General features: G+C 41.1%; 3 protein-coding genes across 4 annotated transcripts; 2 read left to right on the top strand and 1 right to left on the bottom strand.

Moving 5' to 3' along the window:
• Window positions 1-801: 801 nt before the first annotated feature.
• Window positions 802-3,221, bottom strand: bud31 (BUD31 homolog). The gene is made up of 3 exons (XM_005743485.2): window positions 2,853-3,221; window positions 2,272-2,394; window positions 802-1,004 (listed from the first exon to the last, which is right to left on the bottom strand). The coding sequence occupies exons 1-3, from the start codon at window positions 2,944-2,946 to the stop codon at window positions 817-819; spliced, it is 405 nt and encodes a 134-aa protein (XP_005743542.1). The 5' UTR covers window positions 2,947-3,221; the 3' UTR covers window positions 802-816.
• pdap1b (pdgfa associated protein 1b) lies at window positions 2,509-7,641 on the top strand. Of its 2 annotated transcripts, none has more exons than XM_005743488.2 (6): window positions 2,509-2,691; window positions 3,836-3,927; window positions 4,474-4,578; window positions 4,716-4,837; window positions 5,119-5,270; window positions 7,190-7,641. In XM_005743488.2, the coding sequence occupies exons 2-6, from the start codon at window positions 3,862-3,864 to the stop codon at window positions 7,252-7,254; spliced, it is 510 nt and encodes a 169-aa protein (XP_005743545.1). In that variant the 5' UTR covers window positions 2,509-2,691; window positions 3,836-3,861; the 3' UTR covers window positions 7,255-7,641. The 2 variants fall into 2 exon arrangements, with proteins under 2 accessions (XP_005743545.1, XP_005743543.1); XM_005743486.1 differs by lacking the exon at window positions 2,509-2,691 and adding an exon at window positions 3,442-3,569.
• A 1,988-nt stretch (window positions 7,642-9,629) lies between these two features.
• Window positions 9,630-16,556, top strand: shmt1 (serine hydroxymethyltransferase 1 (soluble)). The gene is made up of 12 exons (XM_005743484.1): window positions 9,630-9,823; window positions 10,446-10,588; window positions 10,701-10,846; window positions 10,945-11,060; window positions 11,169-11,329; window positions 12,966-13,047; window positions 13,186-13,398; window positions 13,530-13,643; window positions 13,735-13,857; window positions 15,144-15,260; window positions 15,788-15,898; window positions 15,987-16,556. The coding sequence occupies exons 2-12, from the start codon at window positions 10,496-10,498 to the stop codon at window positions 16,157-16,159; spliced, it is 1,449 nt and encodes a 482-aa protein (XP_005743541.1). The 5' UTR covers window positions 9,630-9,823; window positions 10,446-10,495; the 3' UTR covers window positions 16,160-16,556.
• Window positions 16,557-17,100: the final 544 nt, after the last annotated feature.

Raw genomic sequence — 17,100 nt, 5'->3', positions numbered from 1 at the left:
ACCATAAGAAGTCCCGTTTGCAGTTTGCCACAAGCCATGTGGGGGACACAGCAAACATGTGGAAGAAGGGGCTCTGGTCAGATGAGACCAAAATGGAACCTTTTGGCCAAAATGCAAAACGCTATGTGTGGCGGAAAAACTAACACTGCACATCACTCTGAACACACCATCCCCTCTGTCAAAGATGGTGGTGGCAGCATCATGCTCTGGGGGTGCTTCTCTTCAGCAGGGACAGGGAAGCTGGTCAGAGTTGATGGGAAGATGGATGGAGCCAAATACAGGGCAGTCTTGGAAGAAAACCTCTTGGAGTCTGCAAAAGATTTGAGACTGGGGCGGAGGTTCACCTTCCAGCAGGACAACGACCCTAAACATAAAGCCAGGGCAGCAATGGAATGCTTTAAAACAAACATATCCACGTGTCAGAATGGCCCAGTCAAAGTCCAGATCTAAATCCAATCGAGAATCTGTGGCAAGATCTGAAAACTGCTGTTCACAAACGCTGTCCATCTATGGTCTTTCACGTGGAATTCCAATAAAATTGATTCATGTTTGTGGCTGTAATGTGACAAAATGTGGAAAAGTTCAAGGGGCTGAATACTTTTGCAAGCTACTGTACATTGAACGTGTTTGCCTGATCAAGAAAATAAGCTCATATTTTCTTCAATTTGACAGTCACGTTTTCAGCTTTCTAGTCTCCTTTTCTGTTTCCTTTTTGTGTTTTCTTCATACAAACACACAAATTCTGTCTAAACAGAAACAAGCTCAATCTGTTGTTTCCTTGGAAACTGTTTGAAAAGATGATTCTAGCAAGAAATGCTAAAATACTGCCAGACTTACAACTTCCAGCTTGCTCTTGGGGACTCTGCAGATGCAGTTGGTTCCAAAGTTGGTGTCTCGTGTTTGGATGCAACGCAGGCAGCACAGGTTCTCATAGCCCTGCTTCTTCCACTTGGCAATGAGGTTCTTGTCTGCGTAGCCTTCCTTTATACAGTACTCGTATAGCTCTGCAAGGAAGAAACACAGTACAGGTTTGATATCTTGTACATTCCAGAACAGGAAATGTTAAGATAAGATACCTTTACCATCTCCCATAGAAGAAACTCGTCCTGGATCAGGAAACTGTTGCATCAATAATTAGACATCAACACAAATCAAGACAAACACCCTAAGCAGGCATTCACACTTGAATGAATAAATGAATAACAATTAATAATTATCATTTGAAATATTCACCTCAAAAAACACTTCTCTGTCATGTTCATTAATCGGTTTAACTAACAGAAGAACAAATGAGTATAGTGGTTAGGCTTACATGAGGGAATCCTGTACCTCCTACCAGAGTTCGTCAATGTACAAATTACCTCGGGGAGAGAGGGTTATTGTTTCAGTGTTTTTTTTCCCCCCCAGCGTTTTAATGTTATTTAAAAACATTTTCAGCTTTAGCCTTTACTGCATTTCAAAACAAGCTGCTGATGCCATGACATAAGAGTTTCTTCCCAGCCACCAATGCCACGAGTCTCCGGACCAAATGAAGACACTGATGGCTTTTCATAGATGCATTTTCCACATGTATAGTCCGAGTAAGTGCACTATGAATGCGTATACCTAGACCAGGGATCTCAAACTCACAGCCCAGGGGCCACTTTCAGCCTGTATATTGACGTGAAGAAATATAATGCAATTTGGCCCTTGAAATTCCTTTTTTGTTATGGAGGATTTGTTTGTTGTTGAGTGCAATGTTAAAACAAGTTCTTTAAAAAGCAAAAAATTATTTAATACGAAGGCAAAATGAGCAGAGTATAAACATGTTGAGGGATTGGCTGTGAGTGTTTCAGTGAGAGAATTATTTGTAAAGAAAACCATTTTCACTAGCACTCAAAAACTATTGTGTACACTTATGTCTATATTTTATTGTGTTAAATACAAACAAAATATTAGCAGACGTGCTGTCACGTGTCTGGCCAGAAAGAGTGCCAATTTTTTTATTTGGTAGTTTAATAAAAGGCTTCATTTGGAAGTTAGAAAAAAATTGTGTTTACTTGTGCAGTTTTGTTTTGTTATACAATATCTGAAATTTTAAAAAAAACAACAACAAAACTACATTTTTTAAAGTATTTTGTGGGCGTTTTCTTGTTTGTTTGTTTGTTAGGGTTTTTTTGTAATACTTGAAGACTAAAGTGGTCCTCCAAGGAGATGAAAGTGCTAGCAGTGGTCCATAGCTGCCCTAAACACAACCTGTGTAATGGAAACACTTCAGCTGGCTGTGCCCACCTCTACTGATGGCTTTCCTTTTGTAGAATAGGTCATAGATGTATCGACTCCGCTGATGATGCAGCCTGAAAATGGGCCAGAGGGACTCCACCTTTCGCTTCCCCTCGTGCGGCTCAGTTTCAGCTAGAACACAGAACAAGATTCAGGATGGTTAGCTTTGATACCAGGAGCATGACATCACAAGGACTACCTGCCTTGGGGAACTGATACAATGCAATGTATTAATGTGGTGAACCCGCACAGGATTTTGGCACCTGTAAGCAGAAATATGATGGGCCAGGTGAGCTTCCCATTTCTTCCCAGTTACCGGATGTAGCTGATGTGAACAGGAAATCCAGGAAATCCAGGAAAACCACTGCCCGCGCCCCCACCCCACCTCACCCCAATTTTTTTTTACTGTGGGTACATCACATAACTCAGGTGAGAGCCAACTTGTGTTTCAAATATAAACATGTACTGAAACTGAATAACCCGAATCCATCAGTGTGGGGAGACCATGCTGCTTCACAGTGTCATACACAGGACTCACTTTGCGCACACAGCCCCACGGCCGATCACCCCGAGAAACTTCCCTGGCCTACCTTCTCTCATTTTCTGATCCAGCTCGTCCAAAGTGGGCTCAATGAGCTCCCAGCCGTCTGGGGGAGGCTTTCGACTCCTCTTTACTTTTGGCATTTTGTCTCTGTTTAGCTAAAAATGCAACAAAACGCTCTAAGTATTTTCCTGTTTGTCTTACGAGCCCCTCTCAGGCGCGTATATATGACGTCACATGCGGGGGTTGATTAAAAGGCCTTCCGTCTCTCGAACGACGTCATTGCGCGAAACTTAAGATAACCTCTTTATAAAGGCGTTAAGTAACTTCTTAAAACTTGTCTCAGCCTAATAAACTATGCAAGTTCCCCTAAAATACTTATTTCGTACGGTTAAGTATGTTTTACTGTCGGGTCTGGTCTATTGCATCACTTTAGCAGTCTTACAAATTGCCTTACATTTAAGGGCATTATTTAGATTTCTACACTACGATAGCCAATGTTATTTGGAAAAATAACTAACACGTTTTTTGGAATATTTTATGTGTGGTTCATAGCGGCATACGGGCTTACCAAAAAAACCCATGTGTTCACTATTTATGAACCGGCATATCCTTGGACAACTCAAAATATACTGCTCCTTATTGCAACTGTGAGTTTAGCCAGCTGTCAGTTTGTGTCGCTGCCGTCACATTTATGTTTTCTGTCAGTGTTCACTGGTTAGGGACTTTATAGTAAAGACTTAGTTTGTTAAAATGCCAAAAGGAGGTAAGAGTGACTCTAAAAGTTGTTTGAATGGACTGAAATCATTTTTGTATGTTTGTTTGTCCGCTGTTAGCCACCCGATCGACATGTACCGCTGGGGCGGCATTCTAACTCGCATAACTACGCTCTGAATGATGTTTCAGCATTAAGCAGGCCTGTGCCAGCATGTCTATAAACTGCTCAGATTCATCTGATGCCTGTCTGCCCGCTCTTTCTTTCGTGCTCTGTACAAAATGCGATCACATCTGTGTTTTTCGTCATCCTTCCAGGTAAGAAAGGTGGCCACAAGGGTCGGATGCGGACGTACACCAGCCCCGAAGAGATAGATGCCCAGATGAAGGCAGAAAAGGAGAGGAGAAAGGTTGGTGGAGTGTACACTCAGTCATGTCCCACACAAGTAGACCGGCTGGAGACTACACTTCCCACAATGCAACGCGAAAACAGCTGAAAAGAATAAAACATAGCCGGATACATTTTTGTTAGACACTCCTGATTGAAAGTTATCCTTGTTACGTCAGAGATGTCGAACATAAGGCAAGGGGGCTAGAATCGGTCCAGCAAAGAATCCAGTCTGGCCCACTTTTTTCATAGGTTTTCTTATTGAAAAAGAAAAGCCAGTCCCCCCCATAACAACTCATACTGAACCAAAGTGATTAAGTAACAGCTAAACAAGTAAATGACTGAAAAGTTACAGTTTTCACCATCTGCTATAGAACCTTTTTATTTAATGAGCTACCAAAAAAAGGGAGGGGGTTATGCCATTTTACAAAAATATATCATGTAGAGAAATTGAGATGTATTGTTGAAATTGCACTTCTTTTTCTTAAAGTATCTCAGCGATTAGATGATTAGTTAAACATCTTTATTATGTATTATCTAAAAAATAACAGTCATTTATGTATTGTAGCAAGAGCAAGAAGAGCAGGAGCAGGAAGGTGCAGCTCAGAATGACACAGCAGAGGAGAAGCTACCAGGTTCTGGATCAGAGGACAGCGATGATGAAGATTCCCAGGTACTGCCACAGCTTTTCCATCATGTACATAAAAGCCAATGTGTTATTTAATGTGCACACTTAAAGCACTTCTTATGATCTCAATATGTGGTTAGTGTTTGGCTTGCACTGTATGAGATGTTGGTGTTTGTCTGCAGAGGAGGAGAGCCGGTGTCGAGGGATTGATAGAAATTGAGAACCCCAACAGAGTGGCTCAGAAGTCCAAGAAGGTGACGCAGATTGAGCTGGAAGAGCCCCGGCAATTGTCAAGGAGAGAGAGGTGTGTGTCATCAGCCTGTCACCTTGTATTAGTGCCAATAGGGGACTTTACTTGAAAGTATAGTATTAAATGAAACCTTTTCAATGAGCTTATGAGATTTGGACTATTGTGGATTTTGAACCTGAACCGCAAATTGTTAACAGTTTGAGAAAAAGCTGTTTGGTACACACAAATCTAATCTGAGGTGACTATGTGTCATAAAGGCTTTTTGTGTGTAGAACATTACAGGAAAACTGAACTCCTGTCATTCCTCTAACCTTGAAACATGTTCTTCTGCACAGAGAAGAGATCGAGAAGCAGAAGGCCAAGGAGCGTTACATGAAGATGCACTTGGCCGGCAAGACAGACCAGGCCAAAGCTGACCTCGCTCGCCTCGCCATCATTAGAAAACAGAGAGAGGATGCGGCAAGAAAGAAAGAAGAGGAGAAAAAAGGTAAGTACCTCAGCTGTGCAGGCATTTCATAAGTGGTTATTTAACAGCACAGACTGAATTAAACACCAGGTGGTAAATGTTGAGTTTCCTGTGAGGAAAACTGGCAATGAAAGTGAATTCTTTACATTTATTTTCAGAAAAACTGCACTGTTATTGGCACACCTTACACCCTATTACTTTTTTTTAGTGTTCAGCATTCTTTTCGATGATATCTTAAGGGCAGCTGGAGGAGTGAAAATACATACTATTTTTAATAGTATACAGTATGTATTATATATTTATTATTGTAACAGGTTTAGTTTACAATATTACATATTAAAAGGTGCTTAGGGTTAGATAAAAGCACTAATTTATTGTGTGTGATTGTAGACGGCTGTTTAAAAATGGAAAGGTGCTATAGGAGTACCAGTCCACTTTCTGTTACCTCCGAACTTGTTTTATGATGTTTTTACTCATCTTATCTCCAGTTTTCAGTTAGTAATAAATAAGTTACTTTCCTCACTGCAAGGAGAGGCTCTTACAATAAAGTGTTTTTTATGTTTACTAAATCAATTAAAATAATTTACCTAAAACCTTGCTTTTCTAATTCAGTACTCAATGGTAGTCATACAACATAACAATATATGTCTTACAGTTTAAAGTGGTGATAAGACTTAGTTGAGGGACAAATCACTGTCCTGTTACACTGTACAAAACCTGAATTGGTGCCCCTGCCTTATTTTGCAAGTGCTAGATGTCCCACTTCTTTCCCATTAGCTCATATTTGTTTTTCTTGTGTCTTATACCAAGTGGAGGGCAAGCACGATTACTCTGCACTTTTCCTGAGGAGTTGCAGCAATGGTCAAAGTGTTATTATTGGTGTTACAAAGCCAGATTGTCACAGTTATGGCAGTATTGTAATTGATGTTTGCCATACTTGTATCTCCCGGCATTGATCTGTTGCGCTTGTTTTCAGTTCCACTCCTTTAGAATAGCTTTGAATGATTCCCATTTCAAAAATAATCCATATTTCTCATACTAGTCTTTGGTTGAGCATTTTGGTATGTCCTTTGTCTGCAATAGGCTGTTTTAGTGTCTCCTCCTTTAAGACAAACCTTTCTCTTGATTGGCTGTCCCGCCCAACCAGCAGGCTTGAAACATCAGGTGGGCGAGGCTTCTGTGTTCACGCCAGAGCCATCTTCCTGAAATGACTATGTTCAGGATCTCTGCTCTAATTAATGTCATACAGAGTCAACAGTAGAAAAAAAACCCTGTCTGACACTGAGTGTTTGGAGCAGTTTGAAGCCTGAACTTTTTTTTTTGTACTGTTGACCTTGATAACATGAGTGTCCACAGTTGATACAAAAGTCAGAAAGAGCGTATTAGGTGTACTTTAATAAACTTGTTAGTGTTGATAAATCTCTCTTGTCCTGTACAGTGTGTGCATGTATTTCTGTGTGAAAGAAGTCTCCTGTTGACTCTGAGTAAAAAAACAAAACAAAACAGCACTTGTTTACACTGGCAGAACACAAAACACAGTTGAAGCTTATTACATTTTGTCGCATCCTTGTGCTAACAATATACTCACTTATTGCTGTCAAACAGACCTTTGACAATAATACCCATTTGTTGCCATGTGTAGATACATTTCTGATAGTCAGGTCAGGCTGTGACTTGAGTCATGCACACTGAAGTTCAGAATTAAATTAAGAAAGCTGACAAAGTACTTAATCCTGCTTAGTCCACTCCAAAATAATTGTGATTCATGTGACTGATTTCCTGCTCTGAGATGGTCTATTAAGCATGTAATGATGTCTAGTCTGATTCCAGAAATGTATTGACACAATCCCAGCATTTGCAGTAGTCGTGGATTAGTAGTTAATCAATCCTAGGTCCACTACAACAACTGGTTGTTTTCATCTTGAATTTTCTCTTTGCAGCAAAAGAAGCGGCGGCAGCGGCAGCAGCAGCAGCTAGAGGAATAAACTCCCTATCTCTCAAATGATGCACAGTATCCGAAGCGTTTTCACTTGCGCATGGACTGAGGCAATATATCTTTGACTATTTTTAAAGGAAGATCTATGAAGAGTATTTGATATTTACTGTAACGTGTGACCGTCGGAGGAGACACCAGTGAAGAGGGGTTGTGTATATTTTGGCGTGGGAATAACGGCCTCGTTCCTTCCAGGAAGTAAAGCTACAATTGAAATCAAATTCACGTACATTGGGATGAACCCCTCGATATTGAACATGGTAAACTCATCATTGTACAATTTCAACTTTCCTAACTGAGTTTTGCCACTCTTTTTTGTTTGGGTTTTTTTTGGGGGGGGGACTTACATTGTATATAACTGACTCATGAAAATATTTCAGATTAATAAGATGAACCAGTGAAATGTGTCTGTTCATTTATTTGCTTCTTTACCAGAATGTCCTGGTGTAGAGGAGACTTTTGTAACTTCAGGTGCAAGAGTCCACATCTGGGTCCGCTGATATGGAAGTCAGCTGATATTTACTTTGTGGAGTCTGCCGATTCACTGCAGGTTTAGACCGCATTCGTTAGGTAGATTTAAAAAACCAAATAGTTATCAGTTAATGTAACTGATAAATTAAAATGAGTAAAATATGGCTTTGGAAGTGTGGTAGTCATTGGTATAATGCATGGAAGCATTACCTGCAACCCAATAATTAGGAGCATTTAAATAAAGATTTGATCGGTGTCCCAGATGCCACACTCATTCTATGACATGAAAAAGCTCATGGCACGATGGGTTCAGTGCATGTATTACAAATTAAAGTTTTACTCTAACACTTTGTTGCTATTAAATTATGTTTATTACAATAAACTAACTTGCACACAAATAGTCTCAGATAAAGAAACCATTCATCCTATCAACCTAAATTTGACTCGCATGAAAAACTAAGTCCACCCTTACCCTCTTAATTCTGTTAGAAACAGTAAGTAGCGGCAAGTTCTGCTAATCAAATGAACTTGATAAACTGATCATCAGTCAGTGTGGCCACCTCCATAAAAACAGAGGTTTTGTCAGTTTGCTGGGCTGTGTGTATGTTAACGCAAACAGGACAGACCTCAGCACTGATCTCAGAGGAGGAATTGTTGTTGTACATTAATCTGGGAGCATTATAAGGTCATTTCTAAGCAATTTGAAGTCTGTCTGCTGTAGTAAGAAAGGTCATTCACGAGTTAAAAAGTGGGCCCACACAAATTCCACCACAATGATGTGAGAGACTGATAAAGACGCACAAAAGTCAAATAACATTTTACAAGCTTCAGTCAAACCACAGATGCAAAACTGTAGAAAAATACAGAACTGCGTTTAAATACACATGAGAAGATGCATCAATGAAAATATAATTTATTTCTTTGGGAGTTATACATTTATAATGAACTGAAATGACTGAAGCTATTAATCACATTTATCTATCCTTTGATCTTAACTGTGGACGATTTAATATGGAATTAATGTGATTTCTGTTAGACGTGTGTTTGTGGTGGCACCAACAGTCCAAAGTTAGATATGAGAAGTGCTATTTTACAGCTGTTCTTCATCATGGTATGCATAGATATACTCTCACTGGCCACTTCATTGGGTACATCTTTTTAGGTGCTCATTAACTTCAACTATCTAATCAGCCAATCACTTGGCAGCAAATCAGTGCTTTTGGGAATGCACTGATTTGGTGATTTGAATTACATCAAAATGGGATAGAAAGGTGACTTAAGTGACTCAATGTGGCATCATTGTTGGTGCCAAACATGCTGGCCTGAATATTTCAGAAACTGCTGATCTGCTGGGATTCTTCCACAGACACCGGTCTATGTGAGGGACTGAGGAGTAAGGCACAAGGACAAAAGTAATGTTTGTTTTAACTGAATATAAAATTAAAAATCCAGAAAAGCAGCTACTAAACATGGCCAATGTGAGGTAAGTAAAAAAACAACAACAACCCACAACCCCTCCTATTATTAATGACTACATTTACAAGAAATAAAATTCTTTGCAAAGTTTTCCAATGCAATGTCTCCTGTTTTCAGTCCACTGTAAGATTCCTATGGTGGAAGGGGGTTAGCTGAACTGCTGCTCACTGGATATTTTCCCCTTTTCAGATCATTCTCTGTAAACTCTACATATGTTTGTATGGGAATATCACAGCAAATCCTCAGAATAGAAATTTAAAACACCTTTCTTCTCCATGCTGATGGTTACTTTGAACCTGATCTACATATCTAGAGATGCAGATGAGCTGTCATGTGATTGGCTGATTAGATTTTTTAGTTAATGAGCATGCTAATAAGTGTGCCTAATAATGTGTCCGGTGAGCTGATCTCCAGTTTTCCTCACAGTCGTCTTCATGTCTGTGCCCGTAGCACAAGGTGGCAGTAAAGAATGTAGCACGCAGGATAAAAAGCAAACGAAGAAGAAGCGATGCGCTGATTGGTGGGAAGTTTGGCGGACTTTACCCTCCGCTGAGAAGCAGATATTACTGTTGGCGCTCAGGGGCTCGAACTTCAGCTCAGTGTCCGGCTGACAGCGCGGGAGTCTCCGCAGACGGTGAGCTGGTTAAAGTTTCACACACAGAGGACGGTAATGTTAATGCGAGCAGGGAGAAAATATGTGGAGAAGTAAATGTGTTTTGCACTTTAACCTTCGTTAAAGCAGATTAGCTCTGCAGGTAGAAGTTTTCACGTTTTGTGTTTTTTTAACTTGATGATGTGTTCAGGGGTCCTCTCAGTTCAGGTTTAGCCAGCGTGTGCACTGAACAGCTGTTGCTGTCTTTCTGGGTCAGTCAGGAGATGTAATGAGAAGCATGCGCTGCACAGATGCATGACTGTCATGAGGAGAGACAGTCTGATAAAGATCTGGCAGCTGTGGATTTCATGGAGCAGTGAGCTTGTTATCTGGGTTACAAAATAACCAGTGATGCGGCTTATTGTGTAGTTCAGTGACCTTTTTGTTCAGTGCTATGGTTCAAAGTTTAGCCTTATCACTATAATACTGTAGCAGGGGTGGTGTGCTGCTGCATATTCACTCTTTGTCTGAGGCTTTGTGCTGCAATAATGGAGCATCTGTAGGGCCAGTTTGTCAGCAGCGCTGTCTGCATGCTGTATCATCACACACAGATGTTCGTTTCTTTCAAATTGATATTGTTTTTGTTTTTATGTCTGTGTAAAAGTCTCATCTTTTAGATTTCCACTTTGTGAGACCAAGAAAAAAACAGCAATCATGTCTTTATCTAACGCCCATCATATAAGCAAAGAAGAATGGGAATCGCACAACAAGATGCTGCTGGAGCCGCTGGCAGTCAACGACTCAGAGGTTTGTGTTTAGTGGAGGTAAAACATCAAATTACCTAATAAATGTGTACCTAATAATGGGCCTTTGAGAGTTCCCACCTAACAGGTGTGTGTGTGTGTGTGTGTGTATTCAGGTGTTCTCCATTATTAAAAAAGAGAAGCACAGGCAGACGTACGGTTTGGAGCTGATAGCATCTGAGAACTTTGCCAGCAGAGCTGTTCTTGAAGCGCTGGGTTCCTGTATGAACAACAAATACTCCGAGGGCTATCCTGGCCAGAGGTACAATCTAGTTAAAATCCCAACTGGCTCAATCTCATTAGTGTGGCATTAACATTATGAACATTATTTGTAATGGTGAGCATGATTCATGTGTACAGGTACTACGGTGGTACGGAGCATATCGATGAGCTAGAAAGACTTTGTCAGAAGAGAGCACTGGAGGCCTACAGTCTGGACTCGGAGAAATGGGGTGTCAACGTTCAGCCATACTCGGGTATCAAATATGGATGCATTTAAATCTGAGTCTGACTACACCCGTTGGCATGCAACATCTGCCGTGCTCCTGTCACTTACTGTCATACCGTTTGTGCTTCTCTGTAAGGGTCACCTGCAAACTTCGCCGTCTACACGGCTGTTGTGGAGCCCCACGGCAGGATCATGGGGCTGGATCTTCCAGATGGAGGTCACCTGACGCACGGCTTCATGACTGAGAAGAAAAAAATCTCGGCAACCTCAATCTTCTTTGAGTCCATGCCATACAAGGTATGTATGCGCACGTATGGTCGGGAACCAAAAGGCTCTGTCGGAGTTGGGAACAAATTTCTCAAAGATGCGATGTGCTCTTGTATTTCCTCACGACAGCTGGGACAAATCACAGAATCAAGGCGGTTATTTGAGTTACTGTTCCCTTCCTATCAGCTCAAAGCAGTTTGGCCATTCTTCTCTGACAGTGACAGAGCTTTTTCATCAGAGAACTGCCGCTCACTCAGCAGTTTCTGAAACACTCAGACCAACATCTTTTTGTCCCCATTCTAATGCTCAATCTGAACTTCAGCATGTTGCGCTGATCATGTCTACATACTTAAATTCATTCAATTAAAGTCATAAGATCGGCTGACTAGATATTGCTGTTTAAGGTGGTGTATAAGGTCAAAGATAAGATTTTTGGAAACAAAAGTGAGCACTAGAAATCACCTCGTGGTGGGAGCACACCATCTGTAACACCAGTGAGTACTTCAGACTCAATGAACTACACATCTGTGAAGTTTGACTGAATCTCCCACGGGTTGTGATGCCATCCATGCTGAAAAAAAATATCGTCAGATTCATTAAAATTGACCAGTATCTGCTGTGGCTGTCTACGTTTGTAAATGTGGGCAAAATCAAAACAACTGATTTCACTTTGTTTCAAGTTTTATCCAAAGTCCAACTATGTGGTGTTGTCCTCATCTTGTGTATAGCAGGTGTTATATTTTGGTTTCAAATTCAAATTTTATTTGTCACACACAACCATACACAGTATGACATGGGGGTGAAATGCTTGTAGCTGTACAATGCCCGACCAGTAAATGACAGAAGAAAAGTTTTACAATATTTACAATTTACTACAAAAATTTACAAATTAACTTAGGAATTTACAGTAAAGAATGTGCAAATAGCAGAAGAGATTATAAGGATTATAAATTATAGGATTATAGGAAATGTGTGGTGGTGCGTGTGGTGACGTGTGTGAGAGTCCAGTCTTATAGTGACGTGTGTGGGAGAGTCCAGTCCTACACCTGGTTCAGGGCCCGAATAGCCTGGGGGAAGAAGCTCCTTCTCATTCTCTCTGTTTTGGCCTTAAGGGAGCGGAAGCGCTTCCCAGACCTCAACAGTGAGAAGAGTCCATTGTTGCGATGGGAGAGGTCCATCATAATCTTCCTAGCTTTGGACTTGCACCGCTTGGTGTAGATGGACAGCAGGTCAGGGAGCTCTGATTGAATGATGCGTTCTGCCGAGCGCACCACTCTTTGCAGATCTCGTCTGTCCTGCTTGGTGCTGTTCCCAAACCAGGTGCAGATGTTTGCCGTCAGGACGCTCTCGATGGTGCAGGAGTAGAAGTTCTTGAGCACCTTCAGTGGCAGATGGAAGTTTCTAAGTCTTCTGAGGAAGAAGAGACGCTGACGGGCTTTCTTAACCAGGGTGTTGATGTGACAGGACCATGACAGGTCCTGAGTGATGTGGACACCCAGGTATAGGAAACTGTCCACTCTCTCCACTGGCGTGCCACTGATGATGAGGGGTTTGTAATTCCTCGCCTGCTTTGTAGTGAAGTCCACGATCAGCTCCTTAGTCTTGCTGATGTTTAGGAGGAGGTTATTCTCCTGGTTATGATGTGGTCTGCTGCTTCTCTGTCCAGGTCCATCCAGAGACTGGCTACATCGACTACGACAGGCTGCAGGAAAATGCACGACTCTTCCACCCTAAACTCATCATCGCAGGTAGTTCATCCCTCCTATGTTTTTATCTTTTTACTTTTATGCATCAGTGAGCAGTGACTGGGAACTTTAAATCTGAGGGTATTTGTCGGGGGAAGAAAAGAAAATCTCTACACTTTGTCTTTTTTTTGTCTTTCTCAGGAACAAGCTGCTATTCTCGCAACCTTGACTATGCCCGCTTGAAGCAGATTGCTAATGAGAACGGTGCCTATCTGATGGGAGACATGGCTCACATAAGTGGATTAGTGGCTGCCGGAGTGGTGCCCTCACCCTTTGAGCATTGTGACATTGTTACCACGACGACACACAAGACACTGCGTGGCTGCCGTGCTGGGCTTATTTTCTACAGAAAAGGTATAAAACGGACCTGAAGCTTTTTCTCCCTTTGTCTTGTTGTAAATCTGCTCTTCCCCACACTGATATCTGTGAATTCACTATTTTTATTTGACCTTCTCCTCTTTCTCGTCTTCACTCCATCTCTTCAGGAGTGCGGAATGTGGATGCCAAAGGAAAAGAGACTCTGTACAACTTGGAGTCGTTGATTAACCAGGCCGTGTTTCCCGGACTGCAGGGAGGACCGCACAACCACGCCATCGCAGGTCATCATTTTCTTCCACTTTCGCTTTTTACTAATTTTCATGTCTCTCACTGGGCTCATGTTTTGTTTGTTTCTTTTCCTACAAATGGCAGGTGTTGCTGTAGCTCTGAAGCAAGCCATGACACCAGAGTTTAAGGCCTATCAATTACAGGTTCTCGCTAACTGCAGGGCTCTATCCAGCGCTCTTATTGACCATGGCTACAAGATTGTCACCGGTAAGTACTGCAGAGCACCATAATAGACAAGTGGAAGAGAAAATTGCCATGACAGCCAGCTGAAAATACACTGAGTGGGAGAAGAGCAATCAACATGGATGCAAAAAGTATAACTAAGCCCCTTTACTTTTTATTTTTTCATTCTTCAGAGTAAAAGAGGCTTGAAGTTTCCAATCCCGCAATAACTTGACCATCCATCCCTGCTCAATCTTATTTGATTGATGTCCTATGTGAACATGAGACATGGTGCATGCGATGCTTTATAAAGCCTCCCTTATATATAGTTCAAAAGAGAGGGTTGTTTATAAATTTCAGAAGGCCAGCATGTTCATGTGTGTTTGCGTGGCAGTAAAGATCCTGTGAATGTTTCGGAGGATGCCGAGGACGGGGAACGCCATGGATGCCCAAGAACGAGTGTTCGAAAACAAATCAAATGAAGGCGTCAGAATGATTGCAGCAATGTGTCCATCAACAAAGAGACTTAGGGAAATCTTTGCACAACATGAAGGACATTTAGGCAAAGGTTATCCCACAGTTGGGATAAACTCGTGAAACAAATTGAAGCAATTCCGGTGTATTTATATCTGGAGAAGGTTGGACATCACCTGTCTTTCATCTTGCCAAGGATGAAAGAATTCAAGTTCAAGGCTGTGTTAACGGTTTTCTTTGACATTAAGAGCATAATTATGGATTAGAGGACGGGGTTCTAGAGGAATTAACAAAAGGGATTGAACCAAAACTCTATAAATGGGTTCTTGAACATTTTTATCTAAGGGTGAAGAAAAAGAGGCTACAACTGTTGGAAAATGGTTCCCTCTTTCATCAGGACCCACACTGCTCTCTCTGAAAGGTTCTTTGGTCCACACCACACTCTGTATTTGCCTGATCTTGCACCATGTGACTTTCTTTTCCCTAAAATTGGATCTGCTCTCAAAAGAACTGATTTTGAGTCTTTTTCAGAAGAAGAAAACGATAGCTTTTGAGATGCCTAATGAAAGATCTGCTGCACTGCTTTGATTGGAAGACGAGAGTGCAGCAGCGTGTAGGTGCAAAGGGGGAAAATATCAATTCATTAAAATTGAATTACAGCATCAGCCTTATATGGTCATTGACTTAACTGATGATCCTGAGCCTGAGTGAGCCTGAATGATTGATCATCTCTCTGTGATGGAGTAGCCTGCCCAGTGTGTAGCGCTCCACTATCTCAGTGGGGTTAAAAAGGTGGATGGATGATTTGTAGCTTCATGCTCATCTAATGTTCCTTTTTGTAATCTCTTAATGTGCAGGCGGCTCTGACAACCATCTGATCCTGCTGGACCTGCGCAGCAAGGGAACCGATGGAGGACGAGCAGAGAAGGTCCTGGAAGCATGTGCCATTGCTTGTAATAAAAACACCTGTCCAGGTACTGTGTGTGTGTGTGTGTGTGTGTAAGTGTGTGTGTGTGTGTGTGTGTGTGTAAGTGTGTGTGTGTGTGTGTGTGTGTGTAAGTGTGTGTGTGTGTGTGTGTGTAAGGCAAAGTACTTTTCCATACACGAGTATGGCAAGTAAGGAACATTTCATATTTAAGATGAGATAAGAACTTTATTTATCCTGAGGGAAATTCTTTTGTCATAAACATGCTCAGAAGCAGAGGAATAAGGCAAGTTTATTTATATAGCACAATTCAACAACAAGGTGATTCAAAGTGCTTTACACAGAAATTAAAAAACAAAAACAATAAAGCATGATTTAAAATTGATTAAAAAAACAGTAGATAAACTCAGAACAGTAGATAAAATCAGTAGTTAAAATGTAAGTTAAGTGAAATTTAAAGATGTACAATAAGATTTTTTATTTTATTTTATTTTTTTTAAGTAGATAGATCCCATTTTTGCTTGATTGGTGTCTCTGCAAAGTCCCATTCTTAGTTTTTCTCGTACATCTTTGTAGGAGATAAAAGTGCTTTGCGACCTAGCGGCCTGAGGTTCGGCTCGCCGGCTCTTACCTCCAGAGGCTTGGTGGAGAATGACTTCAGGAAAGTGGCTGAGTTCATTCACAGAGGTAATTTATTTCTTTAAAGGAGGAATTGGTGTAAAAAGATTTCTCACAAACAAAATGTAAATAACCCATGCTTTCCATTCTTCCGCAGGCATTGAACTGACTGTGGAGGTGCAGAAAAGTCTGGATCCCAAAGCCACTCTGAAGGAGTTTGTTCAGGCATTATCCCAGGGAGAGAAGTTCCAGCAGCGGGTAGCGGAGATCAGGGCTGAGGTGGAGGCTTTCGCCGGACAATTCCCAATGCCAGGTCTACCCGAGCTGTAGAGCGCAGTTCAGACTCTAAATGCAGCTGAACGGATGATTCAAGAAGATTAGTACGAAGGCATATGATGCTGGGTTTTTGTTTTTCCTTTATTTTGACTGTCGACTCACAGTTCGCATGGATAGACACGATTTCTGTTCAAACAGATTTAATAACCATCGAATTATTCTGTGTTGTTACTGAGCCTTTCCCATTTTTACGTGTTTTCCATTTAGCTTCATGGTCGGGTGTTACAATCATATTTAAGCTTTGAGCTCATCAGAAATCTCACTTTCATCTTTATTAAGGTTACACTTCAGAGGTTTTGTAGCAAACTACCACATTTTCAGTATATAGTATCGTAAGTACAACTTTGAAAATAAAATAATTACATTCTGAATAAACTAAGAATGAACGAAACCTCAGCTGTTATGTTTTTGTTTTGCTTTATTTTTTTCCCCAGTCTAAGTACATCAGTGCTCTGGACTCTGATTAAGTTAAGTAGATATTAGAAGCTTAAAGTGGTTTAATAATCTCGATTTAGCAGCAATAGAAAAACAGCTGATGCTGGCTGGAATGTCATTACAAGAGCACTGGACAAATGAAAATTCTGGTAGAATAAAAGTTAAGGGGTCATTAAAATTCAAATCACCTTGATGAGAACGAGTCCACAGAGAGTCGAATATCCAGACCCTGTGTTCCTGTGAAACCTGGACGTTGGTTTCAAAGGGTGAAAATAAGTTTTCTCCAGTAGACATTTTTTCTTCCTAGTACAATTCTCAGTGAAGAGATATCCTGGACTTGGATTTTCACTCAAACTGGATACTGCTGTATGAATCTGTATATGCTATAACATCGTCTCTTTCAGGAAAAACGGTCAGTAATCCTGAAAGATCAGGTGATACAGGACATTAGAAAACACTGAAACAGCATAGCATGCTGCTGGCATCCAATTAAAAAAAGA

The sequence above is a fragment of the Pundamilia nyererei genome, unplaced genomic scaffold (assembly GCF_000239375.1).
Source record: "Pundamilia nyererei isolate P.nyererei 1_Seehausen unplaced genomic scaffold, PunNye1.0 scaffold00132, whole genome shotgun sequence".
Taxonomy (NCBI): domain Eukaryota; kingdom Metazoa; phylum Chordata; class Actinopteri; order Cichliformes; family Cichlidae; genus Pundamilia; species Pundamilia nyererei.
This window is presented reverse-complemented; position numbering and strand designations above follow the sequence as displayed.

What these genes read in the sequence shown, in the direction of transcription:
- bud31 (XM_005743485.2), bottom strand. Translation starts at nt 2,946, where the DNA reads ATGCCAAAAGTAAAGAGGAGTCGAAAGCCTCCCCCAGACGGCTGGGAG. An exon ending in GGATCAGAAAATGAGAGAAG is followed by an intron (nt 2,395 to 2,852) that starts GTAGGCCAGGGA and finishes TCTGTGTTCTAG; the next exon opens with CTGAAACTGAGCCGCACGAG. An exon ending in AAGGAAAGCCATCAGTAGAG is followed by an intron (nt 1,005 to 2,271) that starts GTGGGCACAGCC and finishes TCTTCCTTGCAG; the next exon opens with AGCTATACGAGTACTGTATA.
- pdap1b (XM_005743486.1), top strand. An exon ending in CAGAAAAGGAGAGGAGAAAG is followed by an intron (nt 3,928 to 4,473) that starts GTTGGTGGAGTG and finishes TATGTATTGTAG; the next exon opens with CAAGAGCAAGAAGAGCAGGA. An exon ending in GAAAGAAGAGGAGAAAAAAG is followed by an intron (nt 5,271 to 7,189) that starts GTAAGTACCTCA and finishes TTCTCTTTGCAG; the next exon opens with CAAAAGAAGCGGCGGCAGCG.
- shmt1 (XM_005743484.1), top strand. Translation starts at nt 10,496, where the DNA reads ATGTCTTTATCTAACGCCCATCATATAAGCAAAGAAGAATGGGAATCG. An exon ending in GCTTATTTTCTACAGAAAAG is followed by an intron (nt 13,399 to 13,529) that starts GTATAAAACGGA and finishes CCATCTCTTCAG; the next exon opens with GAGTGCGGAATGTGGATGCC. An exon ending in GGCTGAGTTCATTCACAGAG is followed by an intron (nt 15,899 to 15,986) that starts GTAATTTATTTC and finishes ATTCTTCCGCAG; the next exon opens with GCATTGAACTGACTGTGGAG.